Source organism: Procambarus clarkii, chromosome 5 (genome assembly GCF_040958095.1).
Source record: "Procambarus clarkii isolate CNS0578487 chromosome 5, FALCON_Pclarkii_2.0, whole genome shotgun sequence".
Lineage (NCBI taxonomy): Eukaryota > Metazoa > Arthropoda > Malacostraca > Decapoda > Cambaridae > Procambarus > Procambarus clarkii.
This window is the reverse complement of record NC_091154.1, coordinates 51,435,305-51,458,985: the sequence shown is the minus strand read 5'-3', so window position 1 is coordinate 51,458,985 and position 23,681 is coordinate 51,435,305. Positions and strand designations below refer to the sequence as shown.

Here is a 23,681-nt window from a genome sequence, read left to right as displayed (position 1 = left end):
GTTCTTAACTTTGGCGGCCACTGTTCATAACTGTGGCGGCCATTGTTCATAACTCTGGCGGCCACTGTTCATAACTCTGGCGGCCACTGTTCATAACTCTGGCGGCCACTGTTCATAACTCTGGCGGGCACTGTTCATAACTCTGGCGGCCACTGTTCATAACTCTGGTGGCCACTGTTCATAACTCTGGCGGCCACTGTTCATAACTCTGGCGGCCATTGTTCATAACTGTGGCGGCCACTGTTCATAACTCTGGCGGCCATTGTTCATAACTGTGGCGGCCACTGTTCATAACTCTGGTGGCCACTGTTCATAACTCTGGCGGCCACTGTTCATAACTCTGGCGGCCATTGTTCATAACTGTGGCGGCCACTGTTCATAACTCTGGCGGCCATTGTTCATAACTGTGGCGGCCACTGTTCATAACTCTGGTGGCCACTGTTCATAACTGTGGCGGCCACTGTTCATAACTCTGGCGGCCATTGTTCATAACTGTGGCGGCCACTGTTCATAACTGTGGCGGCCACTGTTCATAACTCTGGCGGCCACTGTTCATAACTGTGGCGGCCACTGTTCATAACTCTGGCGGCCATTGTTCATAACTCTGGCGGCCGCTGTCCTTAACACTGGAGGCCACTGTTCTTAACTCTGGCGGCCACTGTTCTTAACTATGGCGGCCACTGTTCTTAACACTGGAGGTCACTGTTCTTAACTCTGGCGGCCACTGTTCTTAACTCTGGTGGCCACTGTTCTTAACTCTGGTGGCCACTGTTCATAACTCTGGCGGCCACTGTTTTTAACTATGGCGGCAGCTGTTCTTGACTCTGGCGGCCGCTGTTCTTAACACTGGCGGCCACTGTTCTTAACTCTGGTGGCCACTGTTCTTAACTCTGGCGGCTGCTGTTCTTAACTCTGGCGGCTGCTGTTCTTAACTCTGGCGGCAGCTGTTCTTAACTCTGGCGGCAGCTGTTCTTAACTCTGGCGGCCGCTGTTCTTAACACTGGCGGCCGCTGTTCTTAACTCTGGCGGCCGCTGTTCTTAACTCTGGCGGCTGCTGTTCTTAACTCTGGCGGCAGCTGTTCTTAACTCTGGCGGCTGCTGTTCTTAACTCTGGCGGCAGCTGTTCTTAACTCTGGCGGCAGCCGTTCTTAACTCTGGTAGCCGCTGTTCTTAACTCTACTGGCCTCTGTTCTTAACTCTGGCGGCAGCTGTTCTTAACTCTGGTAGCCGCTGTTCTTAACTCTAGTGGCCACTGTTCTTAACTCTAGCGGCAGCTGTTCTTAACTCTGGTAGCCGCTGTTCTTGACTCTGGTAGCCGCTGTTCTTAACTCTGGCAGCAGCTGTTCTTAACTCTGGCGGCAGCTGTTCTTAACTCTGGTAGCCGCTGTTCTTAACTCTGGTAGCCGCTGTTCTTAACTCTGGCGGCAGCTGTTCTTAACTCTGGCGGCAGCTGTTCTTGACTCTGGCGGCCGCTGTTCTTAACACTGGCGGCCACTGTTCTTAACTCTGGTGGCCACTGTTCTTAACTCTGGCGGCCACTGTTCTTAACACTGGCGGCCACTGTTCTTAACACTGGAGGCCATTGTTCATAACTATGGCGGCCATTGTTCATAACTCTGGCGGCCATTGTTCATAACTCTGGCTGCCACTGTTCATAACTCTGGTGGCCACTGTTCTTAACACTGGCGGCCACTGTTCTTAACACTGGAGGCCACTGTTCATAACTCTGGTGGCCACTGTTCATAACTCTGGCGGCCATTGTTCATAACTGTGGCGGCCACTGTTCATAACTGTGGCGGCCACTGTTCTTAACTCTGGTGGCCACTGTTCATAACTCTGGCGGCCACTGTTCATAACTGTGGCGGCCACTGTTCATAACTCTGGCGGCCATTGTTCATAACTCTGGCGGCCGCTGTTCTTAACACTGGAGGCCACTGTTCTTAACTCTGGCGGCCACTGTTCTTAACTATGGCGGCCACTGTTCTTAACACTGGAGGCCACTGTTCTTAACTCTGGCGGCCACTGTTCTTAACTCTGGTGGCCACTGTTCATAACTCTGGCGGCCACTGTTCTTAACTCTGGCGGCCACTGTTCATAACTCTGGCGGCCGCTGTTCTTAACACTGGCGGCCACTGTTGTTAACACTGGCGGCCACTGTTCTTAACTCTGGCGGCCACTGTTCATAACACTGGCGGCCATTGTTCTTAACTCTGGCGGCCACTGTTCTTAACTTTGGCGGCCACTGTTCATAACTGTGGCGGCCATTGTTCATAACTCTGGCGGCCACTGTTCATAACTCTGGCGGCCACTGTTCATAACTCTGGCGGCCACTGTTCATAACTCTGGCGGCCACTGTTCATACCTCTGGCGGCCACTGTTCATAACTCTGGTGGCCACTGTTCATAACTCTGGCGGCCACAGTTCATAACTCTGGCGGCCATTGTTCATAACTGTGGCGGCCACTGTTCATAACTCTGGCGGCCATTGTTCATAACTGTGGCGGCCACTGTTCATAACTCTGGTGGCCACTGTTCATAACTGTGGCGGCCACTGTTCATAACTCTGGCGGCCATTGTTCATAACTGTAGCGGCCACTGTTCATAACTGTGGCGGCCACTGTTCATAACTCTGGCGGCCACTGTTCATAACTGTGGCGGCCACTGTTCATAACTCTGGCGGCCATTGTTCATAACTCTGGCGGCCACTGTTCTTAACTCTGGCGGCCATTGTTCATAACTCTGGCGGCCACTGTTCTTAGCTCTGGCGGCCACTGTTCTTAATTCTGGCGGCCACTGTTCATAACTCTGGCGGCCACTGTTCATAACTCTGGCGGCCATTGTTCATAACTGTGGCGGCCACTGTTCATAACTCTGGCGGCCATTGTTCATAACTGTGGCGGCCACTGTTCATAACTCTGGTGGCCACTGTTCATAACTGTGGCGGCCACTGTTCATAACTCTGGCGGCCATTGTTCATAACTGTGGCGGCCACTGTTCATAACTGTGGCGGCCACTGTTCATAACTCTGGCGGCCACTGTTCATAACTGTGGCGGCCACTGTTCATAACTCTGGCGGCCATTGTTCATAACTCTGGCGGCCGCTGTTCATAACTGTGGCGGCCACTGTTCATAACTCTGGCGGCCATTGTTCATAACTCTGGCGGCCGCTGTTCTTAACACTGGAGGCCACTGTTCTTAACTCTGGCGGCCACTGTTCTTAACTATGGCGGCCACTGTTCTTAACACTGGAGGCCACTGTTCTTAACTCTGGCGGCCACTGTTCTTAACTATGGCGGCCACTGTTCTTAACACTGGAGGTCACTGTTCTTAACTCTGGCGGCCACTGTTCTTAACTATGGCGGCCACTGTTCATAACTCTGGCGGCCACTGTTCTTAACTCTGGTGGCCACTGTTCTTAACTCTGGTGGCCACTGTTCATAACTCTGGCGGCCACTGTTCTTAACTCTGACGGCCACCGTTCATAACTCTGGCGGCCGCTGTTCTTAACACTGGCGGCCACTGTTCTTAACACTGGCGGCCACTGTTCTTAACTCTGGCGGCCAGTGTTCATAACACTGGCGGCCATTGTTCTTAACTCTAGCGGCCACTGTTCTTATCTCTGGCGGCCACTGTTCATAACTGTGGCGGCCATTGTTCATAACTCTGGCGGCCACTGTTCATAACTCTGGCGGCCACTGTTCTTAACTCTGGCGGCCACTGTTCATAACTCTGGCGGCCACTGTTCTTAACTATGGCGGCCACTGTTCATAACTCTGGCGGCCACTGTTCATAACTCTGGCGGCCACTGTTCTTAACACTGGCGGCCGCTGTTCTTAACTCTGGCGGCCGCTGTTCTTAACTCTGGCGGCTGCTGTTCTTAACTCTGTCGGCAGCTGTTCTTAACTCTGGCGGCTGCTGTTCTTAACTCTAGCGGCAGCTGTTCTTAACTCTAGCGGCCGCTGTTCTTAACTCTGGCGGCAGCCGTTCTTAACTCTGGTAGCCGCTGTTCTTAACTCTACTGGCCACTGTTCTTAACTCTGGCGGCAGCTGTTCTTAACTCTGGTAGCCGCTGTTCTTAACTCTAGTGGCCACAGTTCTTAACTCTAGCGGCAGCTGTTCTTAACTCTGGTAGCCGCTGTTCTTGACTCTGGTAGCCGCTGTTCATAACTCTGGCGGCCGCTGTTCATAACTGTGGCGGCCACTGTTCATAACTCTGGCGGCCATTGTTCATAACTCTGGCGGCCGCTGTTCTTAACACTGGAGGCCACTGTTCTTAACTCTGGCGGCCACTGTTCTTAACTATGGCGGCCACTGTTCTTAACACTGGAGGCCACTGTTCTTAACTCTGGCGGCCACTGTTCTTAACTATGGCGGCCACTGTTCTTAACACTGGAGGTCACTGTTCTTAACTCTGGCGGCCACTGTTCTTAACTATGGCGGCCACTGTTCATAACTCTGGCGGCCACTGTTCTTAACTCTGGTGGCCACTGTTCTTAACTCTGGTGGCCACTGTTCATAACTCTGGCGGCCACTGTTCTTAACTCTGACGGCCACCGTTCATAACTCTGGCGGCCGCTGTTCTTAACACTGGCGGCCACTGTTCTTAACACTGGCGGCCACTGTTCTTAACTCTGGCGGCCACTGTTCATAACACTGGCGGCCATTGTTCTTAACTCTAGCGGCCACTGTTCTTATCTCTGGCGGCCACTGTTCATAACTGTGGCGGCCATTGTTCATAACTCTGGCGGCCACTGTTCATAACTCTGGCGGCCACTGTTCTTAACTCTGGCGACCACTGTTCATAACTCTGGCGGCCACTGTTCTTAACTATGGCGGCCACTGTTCATAACTCTGGCGGCCACTGTTCATAACTCTGGCGGCCACTGTTCTTAACACTGGCGGCCGCTGTTCTTAACTCTGGCGGCCGCTGTTCTTAACTCTGGCGGCTGCTGTTCTTAACTCTGTCGGCAGCTGTTCTTAACTCTGGCGGCTGCTGTTCTTAACTCTAGCGGCAGCTGTTCTTAACTCTAGCGGCCGCTGTTCTTAACTCTGGCGGCAGCCGTTCTTAACTCTGGTAGCCGCTGTTCTTAACTCTACTGGCCACTGTTCTTAACTCTGGCGGCAGCTGTTCTTAACTCTGGTAGCCGCTGTTCTTAACTCTAGTGGCCACAGTTCTTAACTCTAGCGGCAGCTGTTCTTAACTCTGGTAGCCGCTGTTCTTGACTCTGGTAGCCGCTGTTCTTAACTCTGGCAGCAGCTGTTCTTAACTCTGGCGGCAGCTGTTCTTAACTCTGGTAGCCGCTGTTCTTAACTCTGGTAGCCGCTGTTCTTAACTCTAGCGGCAGCTGTTCTTAACTCTGGCGGCAGCTGTTCTTGACTCTGGCGGCCGCTGTTCTTAACACTGGCGGCCACTGTTCTTAACTCTGGTGGTTACTGTTCTTAACTCTGGCGGCCACTGTTCTTAACACTGGCGGCCACTGTTCTTAACACTGGAGGCCATTGTTCATAACTATGGCGGCCATTGTTCATAACTCTGGCGGCCATTGTTCATAACTCTGGCTGCCACTGTTCATAACTCTGGCGGCCACTGTTCTTAACACTGGCGGCCACTGTTCTTAACACTGGAGGCCACTGTTCATAACTCTGGTGGCCACTGTTCATAACTCTGGCGGCCATTGTTCATAACTGTGGCGGCCACTGTTCATAACTGTGGCGTCCACTGTTCATAACTCTGGTGGCCACTGTTCATAACTCTGGCAGCCACTGTTCATAACTCTGGCGGCCACTGTTCATAACTCTGTCGGCCATTGTTCATAACTCTGGCGGCCGCTGTTCTTAACACTGGAGGCCACTGTTCTTAACTCTGGCGGCCACTGTTCTTAACTATGGCGGCCACTGTTCTTAACACTGGAGGCCACTGTTCTTAACTCTGGCGGCCACTGTTCTTAACTATGGCGGCCACTGTTCATAACTCTGGCGGCCACTGTTCGTAACTCTGGTGGCCACTGTTCTTAACTCTGGTGGTCACTGTTCATAACTCTGGCGGCCAGTGTTCTTAACTCTGGCGGCCACTTTTCATAACTCTGGCGGCCGCTGTTGTTAACACTGGCGGCCACTGTTGTTAACACTGGCGGCCACTGTTCTTAACTCTGGCGGCCACTGTTCATAACACTGGCGGCCATTGTTCTTAACTCTGGCGGCCACTGTTCTTAACTTTGGCGGCCACTGTTCATAACTGTGGCGGCCATTGTTCATAACTCTGGCGGCCACTGTTCATAACTCTGGCGGCCACTGTTCATAACTCTGGCGGCCACTGTTCATAACTCTGGCGGCCCCTGTTCATAACTCTGGCGGCCACTGTTCATAACTCTGGTGGCCACTGTTCATAACTCTGGCGGCCACTGTTCATAACTCTGGCGGCCATTGTTCATAACTGTGCCGGCCACTGTTCATAACTCTGGCGGCCATTGTTCATAACTGTGGCGGCCACTGTTCATAACTCTGGTGGCCACTGTTCATAACTCTGGCGGCCACTGTTCATAACTCTGGCGGCCATTGTTCATAACTGTGGCGGCCACTGTTCATAACTCTGGCGGCCATTGTTTATAACTGTGGCGGCCACTGTTCATAACTCTGGTGGCCACTGTTCATAACTGTGGCGGCCACTGTTCATAACTCTGGCGGCCATTGTTCATAACTGTGGCGGCCACTGTTCATTACTGTGGCGGCCACTGTTCATAACTCTGGCGGCCGCTGTTCTTAACACTGGAGGCCACTGTTCTTAACTCTGGCGGCCACTGTTCTTAACTATGGCGGCTACTGTTCTTAACACTGGAGGCCACTGTTCTTAACTCTGGCGGCAACTGTTCTTAACTATGGCGGCCACTGTTCATAACTCTGGCGGCCACTGTTCTTAACTCTGGTGGCCACTGTTCTTAACTCTGGTGGCCACTGTTCTTAACTCTGGCGGCCACTGTTCATAACTCTGGCGGCCGCTGTTCTTAACACTGGCGGCCACTGTTCTTAACACTGGCGGCCACTGTTCTTAACTCTGGCGGCCACTGTTCATAACACTGGCGGCCATTGTTCTTAACTCTAGCGGCCACTGTTCTTAACTCTGGCGGCCACTGTTCATAACTGTGGCGGCCATTGTTCATAACTCTGGCGGCCACTGTTCATAACTCTGGCGGCCACTGTTCTTAACTCTGGCGGCCACTGTTCATAACTCTGGCGGCCACTGTTCTTAACTATGGCGGCCACTGTTCATAACTCTGGCGGCCACTGTTCATAACTCTGGCGGCCACTGTTCTTAACTATGGCGGCCACTGTTCTTAACACTGGAGGCCACTGTTCTTAACACTGGTGGCCACTGTTCTTAACTATGGCGGCCGCTGTTCTTAACACTGAAGGCCACTGTTCTTAACACTGGCGGCCACTGTTCTTATCTCTGGCGGCCACTGTTCTTAACACTGGTGGCCACTGTTCTTAACACTGGAGGCCACTGTTCTTAACTCTGGCGGCCACTGTTCTTAACTATGGCGGCCACTGTTCTTAACACTGGAGGCCACTGTTCTTAACTCTGGCGGCCACTGTTCTTAACTATGGCGGCCACTGTTCATAACTCTGGCGGCCACTGTTCATAACTCTGTCGGCCACTGTTCATAACTCTGGCGGCCACTGTTCTTAACTATGGCGGCCACTGTTCATAACTCTGGCGGCCACTGTTCATAACTCTGGCGACCACTGTTCTTAACTATGGCGGCCACTGTTCTTAACACTGGTGGCCACTGTTCTTAACACTGGAGGCCACTGTTCTTAACTCTTGCGGCCACTGTTCTTAACTATGGCGGCCACTGTTCTTAACACTGGAGGCCACTGTTCTTAACTCTGGCGGCCACTGTTCTTAACTATGGCGGCCACTGTTCATAACTCTGGCGGCCACTGTTCTTAACTATGGCGGCCACTGTTCATAACTCTTGCGGCCACTGTTCATAACTGTGGCGGCCACTGTTCTTAACTATGGCGGCCAATGTTCTTAACACTGGAGGCCACTGTTCTTAACACTGGTGGCCACTGTTCTTAACTCTGGCGGCCACTGTTCTTAACACTGGAGGCCACTGTTCTTAACTATGGCGGCCGCTGTTCTTAACACTGGCGGCCACTGTTCATAACTCTCGCGGCCACTGTTCTTAACACTGGAGGCCACTGTTCTTAACTCTGGCGGCCACTGTTCTTAACACTGGCGGCCACTGTTCTTAACACTGGCGGCCACTGTTCTTAACACTGGCGGCCACTGTTCTTAACACTGGCGGCCACTGTTCTTAACTCTGGCGGCCACTGTTCTTAACACTGGAGGCCACTGTTCTTAACACTTGCGGCCACTGTTCTTAACACTGGAGGCCACTTTTCTTAACACTGGCGGCCACTGTTCTTAACACTGGAGGCCACTGTTCTTAACTCTGGCGGCCACTGTTCTTAACACTGGAGGCCACTGTTCTTAACACTGGCGGCCACTGTTCTTAACACTGGCGGCCACTTTTCTTAACTCTGGCGGCCACTGTTCTTAACACTGGCGGCCACTGTTCTTAACTCTGGCGGCCACTGTTCTTAACTCTGGCGGCCACTGTTCTTAACTCTGGCGGCCACTGTTCATAACTCTGGCGGCCACTGTTCATAACTCTGGCGGCCACTGTTCATAACTCTGGCGGCCACTGTTCATAACTCTGGCGGCCACTGTTCATAACTCTGGCGGCCACTGTTCATAACTCTGGCGGCCACTGTTCTTAGCTCTGGCGGCCACTGTTCTTAACTCTGGCGGCCATTGTTCATAACTCTAGCGGCCATTGTTCATAACTCTGGCGGCCACTGTTCATAACTCTGGCGGCCACTGTTCTTAGCTCTGGCGGCCACTGTTCTTAACTCTGGCGGCCATTGTTCATAACTCTGGCGGCCACTGTTCTTAGCTCTGGCGGCCACTGTTCTTAACTCTGGCCGCCACTGTTCTTAACTCTGGCGGCCATTGTTCATAACTCTGGCGGCCACTGTTCTAAACTCTGGCGGCCATTGTTCATAACTCTGGCGGCCACTGTTCTTAGCTCTGGCGGCCACTGTTCTTAATTCTGGCGGCCACTGTTCATAACTCTGGCGGCCACTGTTCATAACTCTGGCGGCCATTGTTCATAACTGTGGCGGCCACTGTTCATAACTCTGGCGGCCATTGTTCATAACTGTGGCGGCCACTGTTCATAACTGTGGCGGCCATTGTTCATAACTGTGGCGGCCACTGTTCATAACTGTGGCGGCCACTGTTCATAACTCTGGCGGCCATTGTTCATAACTCTGGCGGCCGCTGTTCTTAACACTGGAGGCCACTGTTCTTAACTCTGGCGGCCACTGTTCTTAACTATGGCGGCCACTGTTCTTAACACTGGAGGCCACTGTTCTTAACTCTGGCGGCCACTGTTCTTAACTATGGCGGCCACTGTTCATAACTCTGGCGGCCACTGTTCTTAACTCTGGTGGCCACTGTTCTTAACTCTGGTGGCCACTGTTCATAACTCTGGCGGCCACTGTTCTTTACTCTGGCGGCCACTGTTCATAACTCTGGCGGCCGCTGTTCTTAACACTGGCGGCCCCTGTTCTTAACACTGGAGGCCACTGTTCTTAACTCTGGCGGCCACTGTTCATAACACTGGCGGCCATTGTTCTTAACTCTAGCGGCCACTGTTCTTAACTCTGGCGGCCACTGTTAATAACTGTGGCGGCCATTGTTCATAACTCTGGCGGCCACTGTTCATAACTCTGGCGGCCACTGTTCTTAATTAACTCTGGCGGCCACTGTTCATAACTCTGGCGGCCACTGTTCTTAACTATGGCGGCCACTGTTCATAACTCTGGCGGCCACTGTTCATAACTCTGGCGGCCACTGTTCTTAACTATGGCGGCCACTGTTCTTAACACTGGAGGCCACTGTTCTTAACACTGGTGGCCACTGTTCTTAACTATGGCGGCCGCTGTTCTTAACACTGGAGGCCACTGTTCTTAACACTGGCGGCCACTGTTCTTATCTCTGGCGGCCACTGTTCTTAACACTGGTGGCCACTGTTCCTAACACTGGAGGCCACTGTTCTTAACTCTGGCGGCCACTGTTCATAACTCTGGCGGCCACTGTTCTTATCTCTGGCGGCCACTGTTCTTAACACTGGAGGCTACTGTTCCTAACTCTGGCGGCCACTGTTCATAACTCTGGCGGCCACTGTTCATAACTCTGGCGGCCACTGTTCATAACTCTGGCGGCCACTGTTCTTAACAATGGCGGCCACTGTTCATAACTCTGGCGGCCACTGTTCATAACTCTGGCGACCACTGTTCTTAACTATGGCGGCCACTGTTCTTAACACTGGTGGCCACTGTTCTTAACACTGGAGGCCACTGTTCTTAACTCTGGCGGTCACTGTTCTTAACTATGGCGGCCACTGTTCTTAACACTGGAGGCCACTGTTCTTAACTCTGGCGGCCACTGATCTTAACTATGGCGGCCACTGTTCATAACTCTGGCGGCCACTGTTCTTAACTATGGCGGCCACTGTTCATAACTCTGGCGGCCACTGTTCATAACTGTGGCGATCACTGTTCTTAACTATGGCGGCCACTGTTCTTAACACTGGAGGCCACTGTTCTTAACACTGGTGGCCACTGTTCTTAACTCTGGCGGCCACTGTTCTTAACACTGGAGGCCACTGTTCTTAACTATGGCGGCCGCTGTTCTTAACACTGGCGGCCACTGTTCATAACTCTGGCGGCCACTGTTCTTAACACTGGAGGCCACTGTTCTTAACTCTGGCGGCCACTGTTCTTAACACTGGCGGCCACTGTTCTTAACACTGGCGGCCACTGTTCTTAACACTGGCGGCCACTGTTCTTAACACTGGCGGCCACTGTTCTTAACACTGGCGGCCACTGTTCTTAACTCTGGCGGCCACTGTTCTTAACACTGGAGGCCACTGTTCTTAACACTGGCGGCCACTGTTCTTAACACTGGCGGCCACTGTTCTTAACACTGGAGGCCACTTTTCTTAACACTGGCGGCCACTGTTCTTAACACTGGCGGCCACTTTTCTTAACACTGGCGGCCACTGTTCTTAACACTGGCGGCCACTGTTCTTAACACTGGCGGCCACTGTTCTTAACTCTGGCGGCCACTGTTCTTAACTCTGGCGGCCACTGTTCCTAACTCTGGCGGCCACTGTTCTTAACTCTGGCAGCCACTGTTCTTAACTCTGGCGGCCACTGTTCATAACTCTGGCGGCCACTGTTCATAACTCTGGCGGCCACTGTTCATAACTCTGGCGGCCATTGTTCTTAACTCTGGCGGCCACTGTTCATAACTCTGGCGGCCACTGTTCATAACTCTGGCGGCCACTGTTCATAACTCTGGCGGCCACTGTTCATAACTCTGGCGGCCACTGTTCATAACTCTGGCGGCCACTGTTCATAACTCTGGCGGCCATTGTTCTTAACTCTGGCGGCCACTGTTCTTAACACTGGCGGCCACTGTTCTTAACTTTGGCGGCCACTGTTCTTAATTCTGGCGGCCACTGTTCATAACTCTGGCGGCCACTGTTCTTAACTCTGGCGGCCACTGTTCTTAACACTGGCGGCCACTGTTCTTAACTCTGGCGGCCACTGTTCATAACTCTGGCGGCCACTGTTCTTAACACTGGCGGCCACTGTTCTTAACACTGGCGGCCACTGTTCATAACTCTGGGGGCCACTGTTCTTAATACTGGCGGCCACTGTTCTTAACACTGGCGGCCACTGTTCATAACTCTGGTGGCCACTGTTCATAACTCTGGCGGCCACTGTTCATAACTCTGGCGGCCACTGTTCTTAGCTCTGGCGGCCACTGTTCAAAACTCTGGCGGCCACTGTTCATAACTCTGGCGGCCACTGTTCTTAACTATGGCGGCCACTGTTCTTAACACTGGAGGCCACTGTTCTTAACACTGGTGGCCACTGTTCTTAACTATGGCGGCCGCTGTTCTTAACACTGGAGGCCACTGTTCTTAACACTGGCGGCCACTGTTCTTATCTCTGGCGACCACTGTTCTTAACACTGGTGGCCACTGTTCTTAACACTGGAGGCCACTGTTCTTAACTCTGGCGGCCACTGTTCTTAACTATGGCGGCCACTGTTCTTAACACTGGAGGCCACTGTTCTTAACTCTGGCGGCCACTGTTCATTACTCTGGCGGCCACTGTTCATAACTCTGGCGGCCACTGTTCATAACTCTGGCGGCCACTGTTCTTAACTATGGCGGCCACTGTTCATAACTCTGGCGGCCACTGTTCATAACTCTGGCGACCACTGTTCTTAACTATGGCGGCCACTGTTCTTAACACTGGTGGCCACTGTTCTTAACACTGGAGGCCACTGTTCTTAACTCTGGCGGCCACTGTTCTTAACTATGGCGGCCACTGTTCTTAACACTGGAGGCCACTGTTCTTAACTCTGGCGGCCACTGTTCTTAACTATGGCGGCCACTGTTCATAACTCTGGCGGCCACTGTTCTTAACTATGGCGGCCACTGTTCATAACTCTGGCGGCCACTGTTCATAACTGTGGCGGCCACTGTTCTTAACTATGGCGGCCACTGTTCTTAACACTGGAGGCCACTGTTCTTAACACTGGTGGCCACTGTTCTTAACTCTGGCGGCCACTGTTCTTAACACTGGAGGCCACTGTTCTTAACTATGGCGGCCGCTGTTCTTAACACTGGCGGCCACTGTTCATAACTCTGGCGGCCACTGTTCTTAACAGTGGAGGCCACTGTTCTTAACTCTGGCGGCCACTGTTCTTAACACTGGCGGCCACTGTTCTTAACACTGGCGGCCACAGTTCTTAACACTGGCGGCCACTGTTCTTAACACTGGCGGCCACTGTTCTTAACTCTGGCGGCCACTGTTCTTAACACTGGAGGCCACTGTTCTTAACACTGGCGGCCACTGTTCTTAACACTGGCGGCCACTGTTCTTAACACTGGAGGCCACTGTTCTTAACTCTGGCGGCCACTGTTCTTAACACTGGCGGCCACTGTTCTTAACTCTGGCGGCCACTGTTCTTAACTCTGGCGGCCACTGTTCTTAACTCTGGCGGCCACTGTTCTTAACACTGGCGGCCACTGTTCTTAACTCTGGCGGCCACTGTTCTTAACACTGGCGGCCACTGTTCTTAACACTGGGGGCCACTGTTCTTAACTCTGGCGGCCACTGTTCATAACTCTGGCGGCCACTGTTCTTAACTCTGGCGGCCACTGTTCTTAACACTGGAGGCCACTGTTCATAACTCTGGCGGCCACTGTTCTTAACACTGGCCGCCACTGTTCTTAACTCTGGCGGCCACTGTTCTTAACACTGGAGGCCACTGTTCTTAACACTGGTGGCCACTGTTCTTAACACTGGCGGCCACTTTTCTTAACACTGGCGGCCACTGTTCTTAACACTGGCGGCCACTGTTCTTAACACTGGCGGCCACTGTTCTTAACTCTGGCGGCCACTGTTCTTAACTCTGGCGGCCACTGTTCCTAACTCTGGCGGCCACTGTTCTTAACTCTGGGGCCACTGTTCATAACTCTGGCGGCCACTGTTCATAACTCTGGCGGCCACTGTTCATAACTCTGGCGGCCACTGTTCATAACTCTGGCGGCCACTATTCATAACTCTGGCGGCCACTGTTCATAACTCTGGCGGCCACTGTTCTTAGCTCTGGCGGCCACTGTTCTTAACTCTGGCGGAGATTGTTCATAACTCTGGCGGCCATTGTTCATAACTCTGGCGGCCACTGTTCATAACTCTGGCGGCCACTGTTCATAACTCTGGCGGCCACTGTTCTTAGCTCTGGCGGCCACTGTTCTTAACTCTGGCGGCCATTGTTCATAACTCTGGCGGCCACTGTTCTTAGCTCTGGCGGCCACTGTTCTTAACTCTGGCGGCCACTGTTCTTAACTCTGGCGGCCATTGTTCATAACTCTGGCGGCCACTGTTCTTAACTCTGGCGTCCATTGTTCATAACTCTGGCGGCCACTGTTCTTAGCTCTGGCGGCCACTGTTCTTAATTCTGGCGGCCACTGTTCTTAACTCTGGCGGCCATTGTTCATAACTCTGGCGGCCACTGTTCTTAACTCTGGCGGCCACTGTTCATAACTCTTGCGGCCACTGTTCATAACTCTGGCGGCCACTGTTCATAACTCTGGCGGCCACTGTTCATAACTCTGGCGGCCACTGTTCTTAACTCTGGCGGCTACTGTTCATAACTCTGGCGGCCACTGTTCTTAACTCTGGCGGCCATTGTTCTTAACTATGGCGGCCACTGTTCATAACTCTGGCGGCCATTGTTCTTAAGTCTGGCGGCCATTGTTCATAACTCTGGCGGCCACTGTTCATAACTCTGGCGGCCACTGTTCATAACTCTGGCGGCCACTGTTCATAACTCTGGCGGCCACTGTTCATAACTCTGGCGGCCACTGTTCATAACTCTGGCGGCCACTGTTCATAACTCTGGCGGCCACTGTTCATAACTCTGGCGGCCACTGTTCATAACTCTGGCGGCCACTGTTCATAACTCTGGCGGCCACTGTTCATAACTCTGGCGGCCACTGTTCATAACTCTGGCGGCCATTGTTCTTAACTCTGGCGGCCACTGTTCTTAACACTGGCGGCCACTGTTCTTAACTTTGGCGGCCACTGTTCTTAATTCTGGCGGCCACTGTTCATAACTCTGGCGGCCACTGTTCTTAACTCTGGCGGCCACTGTTCTTAACACTGGCGGCCACTGTTCTTAACTCTGGCGGCCACTGTTCATAACTCTGGCGGCCACTGTTCTTAACACTGGCGGCCACTGTTCTTAACACTGGCGGCCACTGTTCATAACTCTGGCGGCCACTGTTCTTAACTATGGCGGCCACTGTTCTTAACACTGGAGGCCACTGTTCTTAACACTGGTGGCCACTGTTCTTAACTATGGCGGCCGCTGTTCTTAACACTGGAGGCCACTGTTCTTAACACTGGCGGCCACTGTTCTTATCTCTGGCGGCCACTGTTCTTAACACTGGTGGCCACTGTTCTTAACACTGGAGGCCACTGTTCTTAACTCTGGCGGCCACTGTTCATAACTCTGGCGGCCACTGTTCTTATCTCTGGCGGCCACTGTTCTTAACACTGGAGGCCACTGTTCCTAACTCTGGCGGCCACTGTTCATAACTCTGGCGGCCACTGTTCATAACTCTGGCGGCCACTGTTCATAACTCTGGCGGCCACTGTTCTTAACTATGGCGGCCACTGTTCATAACTCTGACGGCCACTGTTCTTAACTCTGGCGGCCACTGTTCTTAACTATGGCGGCCACTGTTCTTAACACTGGAGGCCACTGTTCTTAACTCTGGCGGCCACTGATCTTAACTACAGCGGCCACTGTTCATAACTCTGGCGGCCACTGTTCTTAACTATGGCGGCCACTGTTCATAACTCTTACGGCCACTGTTCATAACTGTGGCGATCACTGTTCTTAACTATGGCGGCCACTGTTCTTAACACTGGAGGCCACTGTTCTTAACATTGGTGGCCACTGTTCTTAACTCTGGCGGCCACTGTTCTTAACACTGGAGGCCACTGTTCTTAACTATGGCGGCCGCTGTTCTTAACACTGGCGGCCACTGTTCATAACTCTGGCGGCCACTGTTCTTAACACTGGAGGCCACTGTTCTTAACTCTGGCGGCCACTGTTCTTAACACTGGCGGCCACTGTTCTTAACACTGGCGGCCACTGTTCTTAACACTGGCGGCCACTGTTCTTAACACTGGCGGCCACTGTTCTTAACACTGGCGGCCACTGTTCTTAACTCTGGCGGCCACTGTTCTTAACACTGGAGGCCACTGTTCTTAACACTGGCGGCCACTGTTCTTAACACTGGCGGCCACTGTTCTTAACACTGGAGGCCACTTTTCTTAACACTGGCGGCCACTGTTCTTAACACTGGCGGCCACTTTTCTTAACACTGGCGGCCACTGTTCTTAACACTGGCGGCCACTGTTCTTAACACTGGCGGCCACTGTTCTTAACTCTGGCGGCCACTGTTCTTAACTCTGGCGGCCACTGTTCCTAACTCTGGCGGCCACTGTTCTTAACTCTGGCAGCCACTGTTCTTAACTCTGGCGGCCACTGTTCTTAACTCTGGCGGCCACTGTTCATAACTCTGGCGGCCACTGTTCATAACTCTGGCGGCCACTGTTCATAACTCTGGCGGCCATTGTTCTTAACTCTGGCGGCCACTGTTCATAACTCTGGCGGCCACTGTTCATAACTCTGGCGGCCACTGTTCATAACTCTGGCGGCCACTGTTCATAACTCTGGCGGCCACTGTTCATAACTCTGGCGGCCACTGTTCATAACTCTGGCGGCCACTGTTCATAACTCTGGCGGCCATTGTTCTTAACTCTGGCGGCCACTGTTCTTAACACTGGCGGCCACTGTTCTTAACTTTGGCGGCCACTGTTCTTAATTCTGGCGGCCACTGTTCATAACTCTGGCGGCCACTGTTCTTATCTCTGGCGGCCACTGTTCTTAACACTGGCGGCCACTGTTCTTAACTCTGGCGGCCACTGTTCATAACTCTGGCGGCCACTGTTCTTAACACTGGCGGCCACTGTTCTTAACACTGGCGGCCACTGTTCATAACTCTGGCGGCCACTGTTCTTAATACTGGCGGCCACTGTTCTTAACACTGGCGGCCACTGTTCATAACTCTGGTGGCCACTGTTCATAACTCTGGCGGCCACTGTTCATAACTCTGGCGGCCACTGTTCTTAGCTCTGGCGGCCACTGTTCAAAACTCTGGCGGCCACTGTTCATAACTCTGGCGGCCACTGTTCTTAACTATGGCGGCCACTGTTCTTAACACTGGAGGCCACTGTTCTTAACACTGGTGGCCACTGTTCTTAACTATGGCGGCCGCTGTTCTTAACACTGGAGGCCACTGTTCTTAACACTGGCGGCCACTGTTCTTATCTCTGGCGACCACTGTTCTTAACACTGGTGGCCACTGTTCTTAACACTGGAGGCCACTGTTCTTAACTCTGGCGGCCACTGTTCTTAACTATGGCGGCCACTGTTCTTAACACTGGAGGCCACTGTTCTTAACTCTGGCGGCCACTGTTCATTACTCTGGCGGCCACTGTTCATAACTCTGGCGGCCACTATTCATAACTCTGGCGGCCACTGTTCTTAACTATGGCGGCCACTGTTCATAACTCTGGCGGCCACTGTTCATAACTCTTGCGACCACTGTTCTTAACTATGGCGGCCACTGTTCTTGACACTGGTGGCCACTGTTCTTAACACTGGAGGCCACTGTTCTTAACTCTGGCGGCCACTGTTCTTAACTATGGCGGCCACTGTTCTTAACACTGGAGGCCACTGTTCTTAACTCTGGCGGCCACTGTTCTTAACTATGGCGGCCACTGTTCATAACTCTGGCGGCCACTGTTCTTAACTATGGCGGCCACTGTTCATAACTCTGGCGGCCACTGTTCATAACTGTGGCGGCCACTGTTCTTAACTATGGCGGCCACTGTTCTTAACACTGGAGGCCACTGTTCTTAACACTGGTGGCCACTGTTCTTAACTCTGGCGGCCACTGTTCTTAACACTGGAGGCCACTGTTCTTAACTATGGCGGCCGCTGTTCTTAACACTGGCGGCCACTGTTCATAACTCTGGCGGCCACTGTTCTTAACACTGGAGGCCACTGTTCTTAACTCTGGCGGCCACTGTTCTTAACACTGGCGGCCACTGTTCTTAACACTGGCGGCCACTGTTCTTAACACTGGCGGCCACTGTTCTTAACACTGGCGGCCACTGTTCTTAACTCTGGCGGCCACTGTTCTTAACACTGGAGGCCACTGTTCTTAACACTGGCGGCCACTGTTCTTAACACTGGCGGCCACTGTTCTTAACACTGGAGGCCACTGTTCTTAACTCTGGCGGCCACTGTTCTTAACACTGGCGGCCACTGTTCTTAACTCTGGCGGCCACTGTTCTTAACTCTGGCGGCCACTGTTCTTAACTCTGGCGGCCACTGTTCTTAACACTGGCGGCCACTGTTCTTAACTCTGGCGGCCACTGTTCTTAACACTGGCGGCCACTGTTCTTAACACTGGGGGCCACTGTTCTTAACTCTGGCGGCCACTGTTCATAACTCTGGCGGCCACTGTTCTTAACTCTGGCGGCCACTGTTCTTAACTCTGGCGGCCACTGTTCATAACTCTGGCGGCCACTGTTCATAACTCTGGCGGCCATTGTTCTTAACTCTGGCGGCCACTGTTCTTAACACTGGCGGCCACTGTTCTTAACTTTGGCGGCCACTGTTCTTAATTCTGGCGGCCACTGTTCATAACTCTGGCGGCCACTGTTCTTAACTCTGGCGGCCACTGTTCTTAACACTGGCGGCCACTGTTCTTAACTCTGGCGGCCACTGTTCATAACTCTGGCGGCCACTGTTCTTAACACTGGCGGCCACTGTTCTTAACACTGGCGGCCACTGTTCATAACTCTGGCGGCCACTGTTCTTAATACTGGCGGCCACTGTTCTTAACACTGGCGGCCACTGTTCATAACTCTGGTGGCCACTGGTTATAACTCTGGCGGCCACTGTTCATAACTCTGGCGGCCACTGTTCTTAGCTCTGGCGGCAATTGTTCAAAACTCTGGCGGCCACTGTTCATAACTCTGGCGGCCACTGTTCTTAACTATGGCGGCCACTGTTCTTAACACTGGAGGCCACTGTTCTTAACACTGGTGGCCACTGTTCTTAACTATGGCGGCCGCTGTTCTTAACACTGAAGGCCACTGTTCTTAACACTGGCGGCCACTGTTCTTATCTCTGGCGACCACTGTTCTTAACACTGGTGGCCACTGTTCTTAACACTGGAGGCCACTGTTCTTAACTCTGGCGGCCACTGTTCTTAACTATGGCGGCCACTGTTCTTAACACTGGAGGCCACTGTTCTTAACTCTGGCGGCCACTGTTCATTACTCTGGCGGCCACTGTTCATAACTCTGGCGGCCACTATTCATAACTCTGGCGGCCACTGTTCTTAACTATGGCGGCCACTGTTCATAACTCTGGCGGCCACTGTTCATAACTCTGGCGACCACTGTTCTTAACTATGGCGGCCACTGTTCTTAACACTGGTGGCCACTGTTCTTAACACTGGAGGCCACTGTTCTTAACTCTGGCGGCCACTGTTCTTAACTATGGCGGCCACTGTTCTTAACACTGGAGGCCACTGTTCTTAACTCTGGCGGCCACTGTTCTTAACTATGGCGGCCACTGTTCATAACTCTGGCGGCCACTGTTCTTAACTATGGCGGCCACTGTGCATAACTCTGGCGGCCACTGTTCATAACTGTGGCGGCCACTGTTCTTAACTATGGCGGCCACTGTTCTTAACACTGGAGGCCACTGTTCTTAACACTGGTGGCCACTGTTCTTAACTCTGGCGGCCACTGTTCTTAACACTGGAGGCCACTGTTCTTAACTATGGCGGCCGCTGTTCTTAACACTGGCGGCCACTGTTCATAACTCTGGCGGCCACTGTTCTTAACACTGGAGCCCACTGTTCTTAACTCTGGCGGCCACTGTTCTTAACACTGGCGGCCACTGTTCTTAACACTGGCGGCCACTGTTCTTAACACTGGCGGCCACTGTTCTTAACACTGGCGGCCACTGTTCTTAACTCTGGCGGCCACTGTTCTTAACACTGGAGGCCACTGTTCTTAACACTGGCGGCCACTGTTCTTAACACTGGCGGCCACTGTTCTTAACACTGGAGGCCACTGTTCTTAACTCTGGCGGCCACTGTTCTTAACACTGGCGGCCACTGTTCTTAACTCTGGCGGCCACTGTTCTTAACTCTGGCGGCCACTGTTCTTAACTCTGGCGGCCACTGTTCTTAACACTGGCGGCCACTGTTCTTAACTCTGGCGGCCACTGTTCTTAACACTGGCGGCCACTGTTCTTAACACTGGGGGCCACTGTTCTTAACTCTGGCGGCCACTGTTCATAACTCTGGCGGCCACTGTTCTTAACTCTGGCGGCCACTGTTCTTAACACTGGAGGCCACTGTTCATAACTTTGGCGGCCACTGTTCTTAACACTGGCCGCCACTGTTCTTAACTCTGGCGGCCACTGTTCTTAACACTGGAGGCCACTGTTCTTAACACTGGTGGCCACTGTTCTTAACACTGGCGGCCACTTTTCTTAACACTGGCGGCCACTGTTCTTAACACTGGCGGCCACTGTTCTTAACACTGGCGGCCACTGTTCTTAACTCTGGCGGCCACTGTTCTTAACTCTGGCGGCCACTGTTCCTAACTCTGGCGGCCACTGTTCTTAACTCTGGCGGCCACTGTTCTTAACTCTGGGGCCACTGTTCATAACTCTGGCGGCCACTGTTCATAACTCTGGCGGCCACTGTTCATAACTCTGGCGGCCACTGTTCATAACTCTGGCGGCCACTGTTCATAACTCTGGCGGCCACTGTTCATAACTCTGGCGGCCACTGTTCTTAGCTCTGGCGGCCACTGTTCTTAACTCTGGCGGCCATTGTTCATAACTCTGGCGGCCATTGTTCATAACTCTGGCGGCCACTGTTCATAACTCTGGCGGCCACTGTTCATAACTCTGGCGGCCACTGTTCTTAGCTCTGGCGGCCACTGTTCTTAACTCTGGCGGCCATTGTTCATAACTCTGGCGGCCACTGTTCTTAGCTCTGGCGGCCACTGTTCTTAACTCTGGCGGCCACTGTTCTTAACTCTGGCGGCCATTGTTCATAACTCTGGCGGCCACTGTTCTTAACTCTGGCGTCCATTGTTCATAACTCTGGCGGCCACTGTTCTTAGCTCTGGCGGCCACTGTTCTTAATTCTGGCGGCCACTGTTCTTAACTCTGGCGGCCATTGTTCATAACTCTGGCGGCCACTGTTCTTAACTCTGGCGGCCACTGTTCATAACTCTTGCGGCCACTGTTCATAACTCTGGCGGCCACTGTTCATAACTCTGGCGGCCACTGTTCATAACTCTGGCGGCCACTGTTCTTAACTCTGGCGGCCACTGTTCATAACTCTGGCGGCCACTGTTCTTAACTCTGGCGGCCATTGTTCTTAACTATGGCGGCCACTTTTCATAACTCTGGCGGCCATTGTTCTTAAGTCTGGCGGCCATTGCTCATAACTCTGGCGGCCACTGTTCATAACTCTGGCGGCCACTGTTCATAACTCTGGCGGCCACTGTTCATAACTCTGGCGGCCACTGTTCATAACTCTGGCGGCCACTGTTCATAACTCTGGCGGCCACTGTTCATAACTCTGGCGGCCACTGTTCATAACTCTGGCGGCCACTGTTCATAACTCTGGCGGCCACTGTTCATAACTCTGGCGGCCACTGTTCATAACTCTGGCGGCCACTGTTCATAACTCTGGCGGCCATTGTTCTTAACTCTGGCGGCCACTGTTCTTAACACTGGCGGCCACTGTTCTTAACTTTGGCGGCCACTGTTCTTAATTCTGGCGGCCACTGTTCATAACTCTGGCGGCCACTGTTCATAACTCTGGCGGCCACTGTTCATAACTCTGGCGGCCACTGTTCATAACTCTGGCGGCCATTGTTCTTAACTCTGGCGGCCACTGTTCTTAACACTGGCGGCCACTGTTCTTAACTTTGGCGGCCACTGTTCTTAATTCTGGCGGCCACTGTTCATAACTCTGGCGGCCACTGTTCTTAACTCTGGCGGCCACTGTTCTTAACACTGGCGGCCACTGTTCTTAACTCTGGCGGCCACTGTTCATAACTCTGGCGGCCACTGTTCTTAACACTGGCGGCCACTGTTCTTAACACTGGCGGCCACTGTTCATAACTCTGGCGGCCACTGTTCATAATACTGGCGGCCACTGTTCTTAACACTGGCGGCCACTGTTCATAACTCTGGCGGCCACTGTTCTTAATACTGGCGGCCACTGTTCTTAACACTGGCGGCCACTGTTCATAACTCTGGTGGCCACTGTTCATAACTCTGGCGGCCACTGTTCATAACTCTGGCGGCCACTGTTCTTAGCTCTGGCGGCCACTGTTCATAACTCTGGCGGCCACTGTTCTTAGCTCTGGCGGCCACTGTTTAAAACTCTTGCTGTCACTGTTCATAACTCTGTTGGCTACTGTTCATAACTCTGTTGGCCACTATTCATAACTCTGTTGGCCACTGTTCATAACTCTGGCGGCCACTGTTCTTAATACTGGCGGCCACTGTTCTTAACACTGGCGGCCACTGTTCATAACTCTGGTGGCCACTGTTCATAACTCTGGCGGCCACTGTTCATAACTCTGGCGGCCACTGTTCATAACTCTGGCGGCCATTGTTCTTAACTCTGGCGGCCACTGTTCTTAACACTGGCGGCCACTGTTCTTAACTTTGGCGGCCACTGTTCTTAATTCTGGCGGCCACTGTTCATAACTCTGGCGGCCACTGTTCTTAACTCTGGCGGCCACTGTTCTTAACACTGGCGGCCACTGTTCTTAACTCTGGCGGCCACTGTTCATAACTCTGGCGGCCACTGTTCTTAACACTGGCGGCCACTGTTCTTAACACTGGCGGCCACTGTTCTTAACACTGGCGGCCACTGTTCATAACTCTGGCGGCCACTGTTCTTAATACTGGCGGCCACTGTTCTTAACACTGGCGGCCACTGTTCATAACTCTGGTGGCCACTGTTCATAACTCTGGCGGCCACTGTTCATAACTCTGGCGGCCACTGTTCTTAGCTCTGGCGGCCACTGTTCATAACTCTGGCGGCCACTGTTCTTAGCTCTGGCGGCCACTGTTCAAAACTCTTGCTGTCACTGTTCATAACTCTGTTGGCTACTGTTCATAACTCTGTTGGCCACTATTCATAACTCTGTTGGCCACTGTTCTTAAGTCTGTTGGCCACTGTTCATAACTCGGTTGGCCACTGTTCATAACTCTGTTGGCCACTGTTCATAACTCTGTTGGCCACTGTTCATAACTCTGTTGGCCACTGTTCATAACTCTGGCGGCCACTGTTCATAACTCTGGCGGCCACTGTTCATAACTCTGGCGGCCACTGTTCATAACTCTGGCGGCCACTGTTCATAACTCTGGCGGCCACTGTTCATAACTCTGGCGGCCACTGTTCATAACTCTGGCGGCCACTGTTCATAACTCTGGCGGCCACTGTTCATAACTCTGGCGGCCACTGTTCATAACTCTGGCGGCCACTGTTCATAACTCTGGCGGCCACTGTTCATAACTCTGGCTGCCACTCACCTCTGGAGTTGGTATCAAGTGATCCAGCCATGACATGTGTATTACCCCGTAAGGTTTAAACCAATATTTCACACCGGTTCTAATAGCAATGATCAATAATGAAAGTAATCCAATTTTTATTATCTCTGTTAATCAGACTTTTTATGGTTATTATTCTCGTGTAAAAATTAATCATGTTTGTATATGGAAGTTAGAACGAAAATATTACTGACTGTTACAGCGAGAGTGTTGGAGACAGTGTGAAGCAGATTATTCAGTATTGCTACAGATGATCAGTGGGTTTGATACTG

General features: G+C 52.6%; 1 protein-coding gene across 1 annotated transcript in view; it reads left to right on the top strand.

Annotated features, from left to right (window-relative positions):
- LOC138352226 (uncharacterized) overlaps window positions 1-23,681 on the top strand; it is a 106,487-nt gene that overhangs the window by 62,563 nt on the left and 20,243 nt on the right. The window contains exon 5 of the mRNA XM_069304513.1: window positions 23,612-23,681. Coding sequence (XP_069160614.1) covers window positions 23,612-23,681 — 70 coding nt within the window. The remainder of the gene's footprint in view (window positions 1-23,611) is intronic.